The 15,014-nt window shown below is 41.8% G+C and overlaps 1 protein-coding gene across 1 annotated transcript in view; it reads right to left on the bottom strand.

The window, feature by feature from the left end:
- TMC5 (transmembrane channel like 5) overlaps positions 1-15,014 on the bottom strand; it is an 81,553-nt gene that overhangs the window by 14,727 nt on the left and 51,812 nt on the right. The window contains exons 8-11 of the mRNA XM_007958332.1: positions 7,702-7,853; positions 4,735-4,879; positions 3,466-3,621; positions 2,063-2,214 (exon numbers count right to left, since the gene is read on the bottom strand). Of these exons, the coding sequence (XP_007956523.1) occupies positions 2,063-2,214; positions 3,466-3,621; positions 4,735-4,879; positions 7,702-7,853 (605 nt within the window). The remainder of the gene's footprint in view (positions 1-2,062; positions 2,215-3,465; positions 3,622-4,734; positions 4,880-7,701; positions 7,854-15,014) is intronic.

A 15,014-nucleotide genomic window follows, 5' to 3' on the forward strand; every position in this document is an offset into this window, starting at 1 on the left:
CTAAGATTCCTATCTAATCTTTTGAGTTGCTGTTGTTAATTTGATTCCTTATAGTTTTTAAAAGAGCATTCTGTTCAACCAGACCTTTTTTTCACTAGTTAAGCTAAACTATTGTTTGGTTTTAAGAAGACTTCAGGGGATATTTCTGGCATAAGGTTTAGATATTATCTCAGGGCAATAGTTTCAGGGGTTCATCCAGCCCCCATGGCTCCAGAAAGTCTGGTTGTCATGAGAATTTGACAATGTGTTCTGCATTCCCCTTCTTTTGATCAGGATTCTTCTCCAGAATTGTTAATAAAAATATTCAGTAATGGGAGGCATCTGAGCACCATCCAGTTCTTCTGGTCTCATGGGGGCAATTAACCACACATTCCATGTCTTCCTCCTATTCCTGAATCTTCTTCCTCTGTTGCTCCAGGTAAATGGAGACAAAATGTTGTGTCTTGGATGATATATGCTGATTTTAATAAGGCTCTGGCATAGGTGTACTAAGAATTATAGGCACTAAACCAATGATTCTCAAGTTGTGGTCCTCAGACCAGTGTCACCTGGAAACTTGTTAGAAAGGCAGTGGCTCAGACCCTACTCCCGACCTACTGAATCAGAAACTCTGGGGGTGGGGCCCAGTAAGTTGTGTTTGAGGAAGCCCTCCAGATGATTTTGATGCATGCTTAAGGTTGAGAGCCACTGTACTAGACTCTACTTTCCATGAAAGAAGGAACTGGATGAGTCTTTTTCAATGCTAGATCCTCAGCCTTTGCCCAGTGCCCAGCCAGTAGGAGACCCTCAAAACCTACTGATTAATGCATTAGTTTACCTTTACTGAATGAAGTCCCTGAGTGGTACAAATGGTTAATGCACTCAATGGCAGGTTTGAGTCCACCCAGAGATGCCTTGAAGAAAGGCTTGGTGATCTACTTCCAAAAAGTCAGCCTTTGGAAACCCTATAACCTATCTAAGATACAACTATTGTTCTCTACTTGTCTGGAGCAAAAGAAAAAGAAAGTAGATTAATCAAAATAGGTCAAACAAAAAAGAAGTAACAAGAATGTTGACACATTGTGAAGAATGTAACGAATGTCATTGAACAACTTGTGTAGAAATTGTTAAATGGGAACCTAAACTGCTGTAAACCTTCACACACACAAAAAAAAAACCACCAAAAAACCCCAATACAATATTAAAAAAAAAAAGAAAGCAGCAGCAGCCGTATGGAGCACAATTCTATTCTGATACACATAAAGCCTCCATGAATCAGAGTTGACTTGTTGGCAACTGTTTCTGGTATCATTATAAATATAACCCTAGCCAGGAAGAGGCTGTAAGGATAAAATTTGGGTAGTTTTGTGGTTTGTTAAAGGAGGTCTGGTGGCACAGTGGTAAGGCATTTGGCTGTTAACCAGAAAGTCGGCAGTTCAAACCCACCAGTAGCTCCACAGGAAGAAGATGAAGTAATCTATTTCTGTAAAGATTTACAGACTTAGAAACCCAATGGGAGTTGCTATGAGTCAGAAGTGACTAGATGGCAGTGGTTTGTGCTTTATCAAAACCCTGGGACCATCTTTAGCACATAGAGTGTCTCTGTGGGAATCACCGCCTCCCAGTCAATGAATTGCCAAAAACCAACCCTATGCCTCTGTTTGAATGGCTGAATATAAAAATTCACCCCTTTCCCCTAGCTTATACACTGGATACCAAGGATCATAGTTTGATCAATGAGAACACGGGTGGATTTCAGTTCCCACACAAGTCCTCAGCCAGGAACCTATGTGTACCTGAATATCTGCACATTTCATTCCTAGAAGAACTAGGTTAACCCTTAGGCTGGTAGCAACTGGGAAAGGTAAGCCATTACTTTGAGTAAGAGGTAGAGATATTCAATAGCTATAGATTCTCAGGGCTGTTCAGATCTTATGGTCAGGCTATTTGTCCATACCATATAAATACTCTATACTCTTGAAATTCCTATAGGAGACGAGAACTTTGATATTGAGCAAAACCCTTTCTAGCTCCCACCCATTTCATAGAAACAACTGGTGTTTGGCAGGACAGGCACACCTACCGGATCAGAAGGGTGTAGACTTCATGCCGTGGCATCTCATACCTCTCCACCAGCCCGAACATGGAATAGAAGCGTGGTACAACCAGGTTGATGCAGGATACGACAAAAGGCAATAACAGCACCGCCCCAGGGTCTCTATGGTTTTTCAGGAACTACAGGAGACAGAGGTGGAGAATCAAGATGCTAACTGTACACTAAACCCTTCTCTGCCTCACTCAGAAGGCCCCCACCATGGGAAAACCCTAAAAGGAGCTTCTCTGGGCTTCATTGAGGTCCCTCAGTGGTAAGGGGAGCTCTGATGGCATAGACCCTAAGGCATTTGCTAACCAGAAGGCTGGTGGTTCAAACCCACCAGCCACTCCACAGAGGAAGATTGGGCAATCTACTTCCATAGTGATACCACCTTGGAAACCCAAAGAGGGGTTGCCATTAGTCGGATCCAATTCGACGGCAGTGAGTTTGGTTTTGAGTTTCAGCGATAAGATTGGTTTGGGCTTGGCTAGTATCCTAAAGGTTGGCAGTTTGAACCTGTACAGTGGTGCCACAGGAAAAAGGCCTGGTGTATTTGAGCACTTACCCTGTGCCACTTACTACGTACATGATTGCATTGAATTCTGTACGTTCTCACATGAAATAAGAAAATAAACGGAAATCAAAGATTATTAGTGGTTATCAGGCGTCTGTGGGGGGAAGGGGAGTTTTTGCTTAAGGGTCATTACTGAGTTTATGTTAATGGTGGTGGAATGATCTGGAAAAGGATAGTGATAATGGTGGCACGACATGAAAAATGTATTAATGTCACTGAATTATACATGTAGGAACAGTTTAATATTTTGCTGTGTGTATTTTCACCACAATAAAATAAAAATTCTAATGAGTATCTAATAAGAATTCTAATAATTCATCACCCACAATGTTAAGCACTGAATAGACCCTTCAACTCATCTCTGATCCTGACTGCATGCCCACAAAGACAAGTGTTGTCATTCCCATTTGACAGATGAAGAATCCAGATCTCAGAAAGATTCAATAATTTGCTTAAGCCCATATATTTACAATATGTATTGAACATGTACTCTGTGCTCGGTGCTAGTTGAAGCCTGTGGGGTATAATAGAAGAAGAAACCAGAACTTGATCCCAGGTCTGGGGTCAACCAATCACCCAGAGCATCTGACCCTAGTGTGCACACTAGAGTCTGGTTACAACACAGATTCTGAGTCTGTGGGTCAAGGGAAGGTCCCAAGATTCTGAACTTTTTAAAAGCTTCCAGGTGGTGCCAATGCTGCTGGCCATGGACTCCACTTAAGTAGTGGGTTCTGCATCAATCTGCCCCTCTAGCATCCTGGCCCTTCATCTGGTTCTCTTGCTTTGGGCTCTTGTGCTCCAGCCTCTTTGGAGTTACCTTTGAGTTGTCCTCAGCTAGGTAGTAAACGGCTACACAGCAGGCGATGGCCACACCAGTGGAGACAACCCAGGCTACTGCATAGGTGGACAAGTGGGTCAGCTGCTGATTTAGTGTCAACTTGACATTCTCCTGTAGAATTTCTGACAGGTTCTCCTATAAACATAAGGAAGAGAAGTTGATCAAGAGGCCCCTCTCCACTATTAGCCAAGACACCAAGTCACCACATCCAGAGACACCGACCCACCCTAGATGCACAGGTAAGAGAGAGTCGAAAGATGATGATGGGCATGGATTATGGGAAACCCTTGGAAAAATCTCAAATGGGGCCAAGAAACCCAGCACCACACTGAACACTTTTTCCATTTTAGAAGAATAATTATTAGGGCCATGTTCTCAAGGAAAGGAGCTTTGGTGGTATAGTTGTTAAGGCATTTGGCTGCTAAACAAAAGGTCAGTGGTTCGAACCCCCCAGTCACTCCATGAAAGAAAGATGAGCAGTCTGCTTATGTAAAGATTTACAGCCTTGGAAACCCAGTGGGAGTGGCTATGAGTTGAAATCAACTCAACGGGAGTGTATGGTTTTTTGGTTTGGTTCTCAAGGAAGGTATGTTGAGAGCATTGAGCTCTTTGTTGAAGAATAGGCTGGGTATCTACACCAAGGAAGAAGTCAACATCTTCAATATTATTTTCAAAGTTCCTTTGTTTAGAAATTCTTCTTGCTCTTTCTTTTTAATGTTTGTTTGTTTGTTTATCCTTCTATAGACCAGAGTTACTCTACCTCAGAACTACTGACATCTTGTTTTTGATAATTCCTTGGGAGCTAAAGCATTGTCATGTACATTGTAGAATGTTTAGTAGCATCCCTGACCTCCACTCATTAGTAGCACTGCTCCAAATTTTGACAACTAAAAAAATTCTACAAACATTGCCAAATGTCCCCCGGGGAGGCAAAACTGCCCCTGGTTGAAAACCACTGTCCGGGGATAAAGTTTTGATCCTTGAACTATGGGGTCAAGAAGAAAACACATTTAAAATATTGGAAAAAAGCTGTGAAACTGTCCACTAGTAAGGCTGTATCAATTAGAAAGCAACCAATGCCATATGAAAATGCCCATTTCCCCACATGACCACCAGCATTGCAAATTATGAATGTTTTAAACTTTTTGCTAACCTCATAGGCAATAAAAAATAATTTGTTATTATTTTAAGACATATTAGGAGATGGAAGAGATCAGTCATGGGGAGGGTTGAGCAGGCCTGCCTTACCCTTATCTCAGTGCTGAGGTTCTTCTGTTTCAGCTTCACGGCTTTTTCATGAGTGATGGTGAAGTCCCAGCAAAAGATAAGCTTAGCAATCCCTCTGGAGTAAATGTAGGGGTTAATGAAGTTGTTCCGGAAATACTTGGCCATACTAGTGAAGGCAGAAACCAAGAGTTATTGTAACAGTCATTGGGAGCATAACTTCATTAAATCAAAGTAAAGGCAACTTCAAAGAGTTACTCCCAAGCACTTCCCAAGCACTAGGCTTGTGATCACAAGTACAGCAATGAGATAGCCTGACTTGCATTACTAGCTTTGCCAGCTGGGGGATCTTTGTGATATTGACTGTCGCTTTCCACATTTGTATAATGGGGTTCAGGAATCCCAGGGTGGTGCAAATGGTTAAGATGCTTAGCTTTTAACTGGAAGGAGGTTTGAGTCCACACAGAAGTACCTCAGAAGAAAGGTGTGGTGATTTCCTTCTGAAAAATAAGCCACTGAAAACCTGATGGAGCAGTTATACTCTGACACACACGGGGTCATCATGAGTTGGAACTTCTATAGTGATACTGTCTTGGAAACCCAAGGAGGGGTCGCTATGAGTTAACTTGATGGCAACTGGTAGCTGGTTATAATGGGGATAATAACAGTACCCACCTCACAGATTATAAAGGCTAATGAAGAAATCCACTGTTATGGATTGAATTGTAAGAAGCTCTGGTGGTTTAGTGGTCAAGGCATCTGGTTGCTAACCAGAAGGCTGGCAGTTCAAACTCAGCAGCTGCTCCATGGGAGGAAAATGAGGCAATCTAGTTCTGTGAAGATTTACAGCCTTGGAAACCCAAAGGGGTCAGTATGAATCAGAATTAACTTGATGGCAGTGAGTTTGGTTTTGAGTTTTGGATTGAATTGTGTCCCCCAAAGAGAAATGTTAAAATCCTAATCCCTATATCTGTGGATGTTATCTTGCTGGGGATAAAGGGCCTTTCTTTGAAGATGTTATCAGTGAAGTTAACCAGATCATACTAGAGTAGGGTAAACCTTATCCTATATGACTAATGAAGTATGAGAGAGGAGGACAGACATGGAGACAAAGGCATACATTGGACAGATGCCATGTGACAACAGATGCAAAGCATCTGTAAGCAGCAAAGGATCATCAATGATTGCCAGCAGTCATCAGAAAACTAGGAGAGGCATGGAACAGTTCTTCTCTCAAAGTGCTCAGAATAAGGGCCATGATTTTGTGGTGTTTTTAATAGCAGCCCTATGAAACTAAGACAGACACATAGAGCACTTAGAACAGTAAGCACTCAAAAAAGACAGTTGTTAATATCATAGGGTCATGTGGAGGACTCAGTGAAATTAGGTGCAGGAAGCAACGCAGGACCTGGGACACAATGAATGCTGAGTAAAGCAAAAGCTACCTTTCTAAAATTTGCCACCACTGCCTTGGAAGGAAGATTGGGGAATCTACTTCTGTAGTGATACTGCCTCGGAAGCCCAAGGAGGGGTCACTATGAGTTGGATCCAACTTGACAGCAGTGAGTTGCATTGAGTTGTTGAATAGCAGCAGTTTAAGAAATAGCTCTTGCAAGGTTGTAGTCACTTTTTGGGCACAGCCAGCTACCCAGAGGGAGTGAGCAGTTGAACCTGTGGGCTCAGGACATCAAGCTCAATTGGCACAAAATACTACACAAAACATTGTTCCATCTCCTACTTTGGTGAGTAGCAACTGAGATCTTAAAAGCTTGCAAGCAACCATCTATATGCAATGAGTAAACAAGAATGAAGAAAACCAAAGATTCATGGAAACAATTAGTCCAAGCGACTGGTACACCATGTGATCCTCAGCCTATACAATTATGAGACCAGAACTAGATGGTGCCCGGCTACCACTGTCAACCACTAGGAGGGGGTCTATCTAGGAGATCCTGGATAGAGAGGGAGAACAATGTGGAACAAAACTCAAAATCATTTAGGAAAAAAAAAAAAAGGGACCAGGTTTGCTGGAACCATTGAGACTATGGTCCCTAGCTGCCCTTCAGGTCTGGAATTGCACCCTTACCTGTGGCTTCCAGCCAAACAAAAGACAGGCATATGAGGTGAACACTCCTTGGAGAGAACAATCATGGGAGAAAGAAGGGCTGTTTATGTACAGGGAGACAGCTCAGGGGGCAGGAGTGCATGGAGGGATGGACACAGGGAAGAGGTAACTATCGGGAGGAAGTGGGAGAGGAGCTGTTGTACTGTGGTAAATTGTAGTCAATGTCATGAGACAAAGTGTATGTGAACTGCTGTATGGAAAGTGAATTTTCTCTGTAAACTTTCACCCATAATATAATAATAATAATAATAAGAAGAAGAAGAAGAAGAAGAAGAAGAAGAAATAGCTCCTGGTTTGATAGAATAAAATGAACTCTCATTTTAGTGTGAATTATTGTGATGGTAGTAAAGCTGAACATTTCTCATATGTGCATTTTCTATTTGCACCTCATCTTTCACAATTATCCACCCACGTCCTTTTGTCCATACAACCACTTGGATCATTGCACCCCATAAAGATTTACAGCCTCGGAAACCCAATGGGGATCACTATGAGTAGGAATCAACTCGATAGCAGTGAGTTTGGTTTTTGGAAGTTCTTTAAAAGTGTATGAAAACCTCTCTTCCTCTACCTGAACTCATATGTTGCAGTACAAGGAAGAATCAGACAGTAATAAAAATTTTAAACTGCAGTGAAACTGTTTCCCGGGCAATTTTCGAGACTCTTGAATCTTGCCTACATCTAAAAAGAGCCTTAGACCCTTGAAATGCTGACCCTCCATACCTGTATGTTGTTGTTGTTGTTGTTATATGCCGTCGAGTTGGCCCCGACTCATAGCGACCCCTCCTTGGGTTTCCGAGGCAGTATCACTACACAAGTAGGATTGCCCAACCTTCCTTCCGAGGAGTGGCTGGTGGGTACCATACCTGTATAGCAAACTGAAAAAGCAGATGATCAAGCATGCTCCGATTGTGAAGATATAGGCCAGCTGCATGTTGTAGGACGCCCTACTGCTCTCATGCTGGATTGTAGAATTGGTGTAAAAGCCATAGTACATCACTGTGTCCTGAAAATAACCCTGAAAGGAACAATAAACCCTAGGTCAGGTACATTTCTTGAGACAAAGATGAATGAGTATGGTCTGCAGAGTTAACCTCTTTTGTCTGTCAGAAGCACAGGTTAGGCAGCTTGTTTCATCGGCCAGGGAAGGAACACCTAAGGCCACTAAGACTCTACATGTTTTATCACTAGGCATTCAGAGTTGGGAGGTGATCCCTGACCAACAAAACTTTCCATTGGAGGTATCAGCCTGTCATCAACGGATGCTAGTAACCAAATGAACTCAAAGTGGGACAATCAGCCATTAAGTGCTTCAGTCATCTTTTAAAAGGTCCCTGGTGGTACACGTGGTATGCAATCAGCTACCAACCAGAAGGTTGACAGTCAAACCCAATTAGTGGTGCCATGGAACAAAAGCCTGGAGATCAAATTCCATAAGGATTACAGTCAAGAAAACTATGGAGCCTAGTTCTACTCTGTAATATACAGGGTCACTAGGAGTCTGAATCAATTTTGTGGCAACAGATTTGGTTTTTTAATGGGGTTACCTACCAAGTGTTATGATAAAACATGTTCAGTATCATTCAGCCATAAAGAGAAAATAAGTCTGATACATGCTACAGCCTGACTTAAGTAAGTAAAATAAGTCAGGCACAAAAGGACAAATATTGCATGAGCCCATTTATATAAAGTATTGAGAATGGGAAATGCTTATTACTAGTTACCAAAGTTTATTAGTGGTTATGGGAATTGGGGTGGGTGGGAGGGAAAAATGAGGTGATATTGCTTAAGGGTTACTGAGTTTCTGTTAAGGGTGATGAAAGAAACTGGAAATAGACTAGTGATGGTTGCGTGACACGGGAACGTAATTAACATCTATTTTGGTTTTCTAGTGCTGCTTTAACAGGAATACCACAAGTGTATGACTTTAACAAACAGGTGTTTATTCTCTTACAGTTTAGGAGGCTAGAAGTCCAAGTTCAGAGTGCCAGCTTTGGGGGCTACGTGAAAGCCCATCTAACTTGGGCTTCTGCTCTGCCTCTTGCTCCCAGCCCGCTGAAGCTGTAGACTTCTCTTAACTCAGGAAGCTGCTGGATGCTGAGGCCGACAAAGGTTGACAAGTAAAATGGCACAGTCCCAAGATTATCAAGCAACACTTCAGGCTGCTAGTTCAAGTCCAGAAATGTCTCAAGATCAGCAGACAACATGGCAGGCCACTGAGATGAAGACTCAACCAAATGCAGGATCCAGATGTGCCAAAAAGCTCAGAGACCTTCCTCAAAGCTTCTTAGATATTGGAAGCAGACCACATCCTTGAGGCAGCTACTCAGCTGCTCATAATAGTTTCGACCATGGAATTTACTACCAGTCTCATTATGGGGAATAACTACATCCAGCTGCCCAGCTGCTCAAACCAGGTCCAGCCAAGCTGACATATAACCTTAACTACCACAACATCACTGAATTATACACATAAAAATGACATGGCAAATGTTTTGTTATATATGTTTCATGACAATAATCTTTTTTAATGTTCAGTATGAAACAAATCAAGCCTTTAGACCTAACTTGCAGTTTACAAGAAATAAAGTGCTAGATAGGATGATCTCAGATGGGGGACTAGGCAGATATACTATTCAGACCCTCTCCAACAAAGTCAGGGATCTCTGGTAGCATAGTGCCCAAGACACTTGACTGCTAACCAGAAGGCTGGTGGTTCAAAACCAGCAACTACTCCTTGGAAGGAAAGTTGGGGAATCTACTTCCATAGTGATACTGCCTTGGAAACCCAAGAAGGGGTCGCTATGAGTTGGGTCTGACTCGACAGCACATCACAACAACAAAGTCTTGAAAAAACAAGAGAAAGGCTATGGATGACAATCCTGGATCCCAGAGCTTCAAAGGAAAGACTTAAGAAGTAGATCAAATACCAACAAAAGCAAGACACTGAACAAAAACAGTACACAAGGAGCAGTAAACTACCAACTGGCACAGCATGGTCATTTTGAACCATTGCAAGCAGTGTTCTAATTGCAGCAGGAATCAGATAACTGGCTTCACTTGCCCAGGAATGCAATAACACCCAGATCAGTCGCCAGGAAACCAGACAGGTGTGTCATTCCTCCTTACTTTGCACAACTTCTTGGTGACTAGAGGTACACCTTCCCCCAGCGTCTACCCACCTGGCAGTCAGTCAAAATCCTGCCATTGACAGTGATATTCCACTTTTGTTTTCATTTTCAAACTTTCTCTTTAGTTCTTCCCTTTTCTTTTTCCAATTTTTTCTTTCTCTTTCCTTGCCATTTTTCTTTTTTTGGATCCTGCACAGTGGGTGCCCCCTCCCACACCACTCATACAGCAGTATCCTCCAACGCCACTTCCTGGTGGTGCATACCGAGGCGAATCTAGTGCTGCATTCCTGGGCAATCATGTTTGGTGCTTTTGCTGTATTGTGCTACTTTCTTTCTTTTTTTCCCCTTCTTCTTAGTTGTTCCCCCTTCTTCCACTTATTTTCTTCTTCTTTCTTCCTCTTTGCCACCTCTTTCCCTTTTTTTCTTTTTGATCCCGCCCACCCCTCTGTAGTCAGCAGCACCCGTCCCTACCCCTTCACTGACAGTGACGTGCACTCCCCTGGAGTGAGCTCCTTGTTCTTGCTGTAGCTGTGTTAGATGGGTAATGCTTGCATAAGTTTTATCTTTTTCTTTCTTCATTTCTTCTCAGTCCTACCCTCTTTCTTCCCTCGCTAGTTTTCTTTATCTTCCATTTCCCCATACCTTTATCTTTTTGTTTTGATCCAGCTGCGTGAGTACCTCAGTCCCCAGCACTTCCACATTCAGTAGTGCCTCCTGACCCTCCGTATTCAGCAGTGTATGCTCCTGCAGAGCAAGTGCCACCTTTTCACTGCAGCTGTGTTTGGTGGCTACCACTTATAACAATACTGTGCCACATTTGTTTAATTTTTTTCTTTCCTTTTTTCTTTCTTCTTCTGTCTCCCTTCATTCCCACTCTTGTTTTTCTTTTCTTTTACTTTTCCATATTTTTCTCTCCCCTCCATCTTTCTTTTTCTTTCTCTATATCTTTCCAGTGACCCTACCCAGCCATACCCACCCACACCTACTGTCCCACCCACTGGGCAAGTGCCACCACCTAATCTAGCACCACTGGACTGAGGACAGATGGTGGCCAACACTTGCTCAGCCTGCTCTCAGCTGCTCTGTGTGATAAGTGACCAGCGACTCATGCTTCCAGTCTCATGTTCTACCAAATCCAACCAGAGACAGGTGGTGAGTGCCTCAGTGCTACCGAACTACTAACCAGAGTAACATACCTGTCCTATTGCCTGGATATATTAAAACAGGACAAAAGGAAAAATCATGGTGGGGGAAATCAACATACAATCAATAAATTAATACACTAACACTGCAACGTTTCAGAAACAACAAACAACTTCAAATCATAAATAAATAAATAAAACAGAGCAAGATGGCTCAAACAAGTGACCAAAATACAGGTCCAGAAAATCTTCTAGGGGAAGAAATTCTATTGGAACTACCAGAAAAGGAATTCAAATGAATTGTGTTTAGATACCTTCAAAAGATTGAGAAAAGTTTGAGGAAACCAGAAAAATTAAGAAAAACACAGACAAAACTCTAGAAAATTAGAAAAAAATACAAGAATAAATTGACAAAATAAATAGAAAAATAGAAATCATACTAAAACTGCAGATAGAAATCCAGAAGATTAGTACTAACATTTCAGAAGGACAAAGTAGTAGAATTTAATCAATGGAACACAGAATTAGCAATATTGAAGACAAGTCTCTCAACACTAAGGAACAATCAGAAAAAAAAAAAAAATGCAGAAAGCCTAAAAACTTGTAGGGCACTATCAAGAAGAATAAGTTACATGTGATCAGAATCCCAGAACAGGAAGCAAACTCAAAAACCCTCATTGGATTTCTGAGCTGGTAAATCTTTCCAGAAGTAGATTGCCTCACCTTCCTTCCATGGAGTGCGTGATGAGTTTGAACCGCCAACCTTACAGTTAGTAGTTGAATGCTATAGAGACTATTCCACAAGAGCTCCTTAGAATAGGAAGAGACAAAAAAACAAAACAAAAACAAAAACAAAAACCTCCAAGAAAGCTGTTGAGGATTTGTTGGAAGAAAACCTCCCTAATATCCTGACAGGAAGATATACATTCAAGAATCTCAATGAACCTCAAATAGGATAAACCTCAGAAGAAAATACAAGACATATCATAATCAAATTTCCAAAAACCAAAAACAAAGAAAGACTCCTGAATGCAACTTGAGAAAGATGAAAAGTCATCCACAAAGGAGAACCAGTAAGACCAAGCTCTGAGTACTCAGCAGAAACCATGCAGGCAAGAAAGCAAATGGGATGGCACACGTAAAACCCTGAAAGAAAAAGCTGCCAACCAAGACTTATATATCTAGCAAAACTGTCCCTCCAATATGATGGCAAAATTAGGATATACCCAGAAAAACAGAAATTAAAGGAATTACCAACACCCAGATGAACCTTATAAGAAATAGTAAGGGAAATCCTTAGGATAGAGAACCACCAATGGCAGACCACAACCAGAGATTAAGGCACCATCTGTCCTCAGTCCAGTGGTGCTAGATTAGGTGGTGGCACTTGCCCAGTGGGTGGGACAGTAGGTGTGGGTGGGTATGGCTGGGTAGGGTCACTGGAAAGATATAGAGAAAGAAAAAGAAACACAATGTGTAAAACACATTGAAATCAACCCAGATATAGAACTGTCAAAAATAAAATCAACCTACAATACTGAAAACAGGGAATCTGAGATGTCAATTTGTAAATGATGATAATGACAAAGCAAAAAGAGGGAATAAATGATGTAATTACAGAATTTCCAAATGCAGAGGAAGTCAAGAAAACATAAATATAAAACAGACTGCTTTAAACTTGGGAAGATAATAAATGAAAGGATAACCCCAAAGAAAATTAATAAACCTTCTTCCAAAGTGAAAAGAAGAAAATCATAAAATCTCTGTAAACACTAAGATAATAGAAATGAAAGAAATGATAAGAAAATCCATAAACAAAATGAACCCAACACACAAAAAATATATTGAACAAAGAAACTATCAATGCCACAAACATACACACACACAGAGCAAAACAGCATCAGTACATTCATACCTATCAATAATTACACAGCATGTGAATGGATTAAATGCACCAGCGAAGAGACAGATAAGAAAACATGACTGATTAATATGCTGTCTGCAAGAGACACATCTTAGACCAAGGAGAAAAATAAGCTAACAATCAAAGGATGGAAAAACATATATCAAATAAATGGCAAGCAAAGAGGAACAAGAGTGGCAATATTAATTTCTGATCAAATAGATTTTAAGGCAAAAAAAGTCAAAAGAGACAAGGAAGGACATGATATAATGATTAAAAGGTCAATACAAAAAGAGGACATAACAATAATAAATATCGACATACCCAATGAAAGAGCCCCAAAAGACATAGGTCAAACTTAAACAGAATTGAAAAATGAAATAGAAAATTCCACAATGATAGCAGGAATATTTAATATACCACTTTTGATGAAGAATAGAATGAGAAAGAAACTCAACAAAGATACAGAAGATCTAAACAACACAACCAACCAACAAGACCTCATAGATATATACAGAATACTCCACCAAACAACAGTACAATATACATTCTTTTCCAGTGCACAAGGAACATTCTACAGAAAAGATGCTATGTTAGGCCACAAAGTAAACTTCAATAAATTAAAACAATGAAATACTGCAAAGCATCTTCTCAGATCACAATGCTGTAAAATTAGAAATCAACAACAGAAAGATTAAGGGAAAAAAATAAAATATATAATGTTCTGGTTACCTAGTGACGCTCTGACAAGAATATACCACAAATAGGATGGCTTGAACAAACAGGAGTTTATTCTTACAATTTGGAGGCTTTAAGTCCAAGTTCAAAGTGCCAGGTTCTAGGGGCTGAGTGAAAGCCCCTCAACCTTGGGGTTCAGCTCTGCCTCCTACTCCTGGCCCACTGGAGCTAGAGGCTTTTCTCAACTCAGACAGCTGCTGGATGCTGAGACTGACAAACCCAAGGTTGACAAGTAAAAAGGCACAGTCCTGATGTTAATAAACCACACAGCAGGCCATTAATTTAAGTCCATTGAAAGTCCCAAGGTCAGAAGAGGATGACAGGCTACTGAACAACCACATGGTTACATGCAGGATTCAAGCATGCCATAAGCTAGAGACTGTTCCCCAAGGATTCTCCTTATATACAGGAAGCAGACCATATCCCTAAGGCAGCTACTCAGCTGCTCACAGTAGATTCCACCATGGAGTTGGTTACCAGTCTCATCAGGGGGAATACTACATCCAGCTGCCCAGCCACTCAACCAGGCCTAGCGAAGTTGACACACAACCGTAACTGCCACAATTCCACCCCTTGTCAATGTGACACCTGTACAGATCTTCATTGGGTGGAATCTCTACGGATCTCTCTCACTGGGTGGTTCCAGTCCCCTAGTTCCTCTAAGTGGTAAATCTTTACCTCACCCCCTTGGCCTGGCAGGGCCCGTTCCTCTCCCTCTTGGGCATGGCAGCCCTGGCCCCTCACTCTTGGGCAGCAACTGTGACTCCATTCATTGGCTCACATGAACGAGCAGCCCCACACTCCAGAACCAAGTTGGTGAAGGTCTGGCTTTTGAAACCTAGGGTGCTATGGTTGTTCCACCCCAAAAGGCCATGGTCCTACCCTTGAGGCTCTGCTGATGATGACCAAGGGCAACCCACTCTGCCAGGAATCTTCTTGCCCCAAAAGCACTCAGCTTTCTTGTTCCATGGGCTGGCCAACCTGCTACTCTATCACATGCCAGTCTCTTCTACCAATTAACACCCAAAAGCAACACACTCCACCAGGAAGCCGTCTATCCAATGGCACCTGGCTTTCTCTCCCATGGGCTTGTAAGCCTGTTGTTATTTAACGCCAGTCTCTGGGCTCTGCTCCTGGTTCTCTCATGCCAGTCTCCTGGCTGTGCTCTTCGTGTCTCTCATGCCATATGCCGGAGTCTCTCTGCCAGGGTCTTGGGTCAAGGACACACTCCACTCCTGTTTCCACATTTTAGGTATCTGTCAGAG

Source organism: Orycteropus afer, unplaced genomic scaffold (genome assembly GCF_000298275.1).
Source record: "Orycteropus afer afer isolate SDZICR_OR568_19922 unplaced genomic scaffold, OryAfe1.0 scaffold00928, whole genome shotgun sequence".
In the NCBI taxonomy this organism is placed as follows: Eukaryota; Metazoa; Chordata; class Mammalia; order Tubulidentata; family Orycteropodidae; genus Orycteropus; species Orycteropus afer.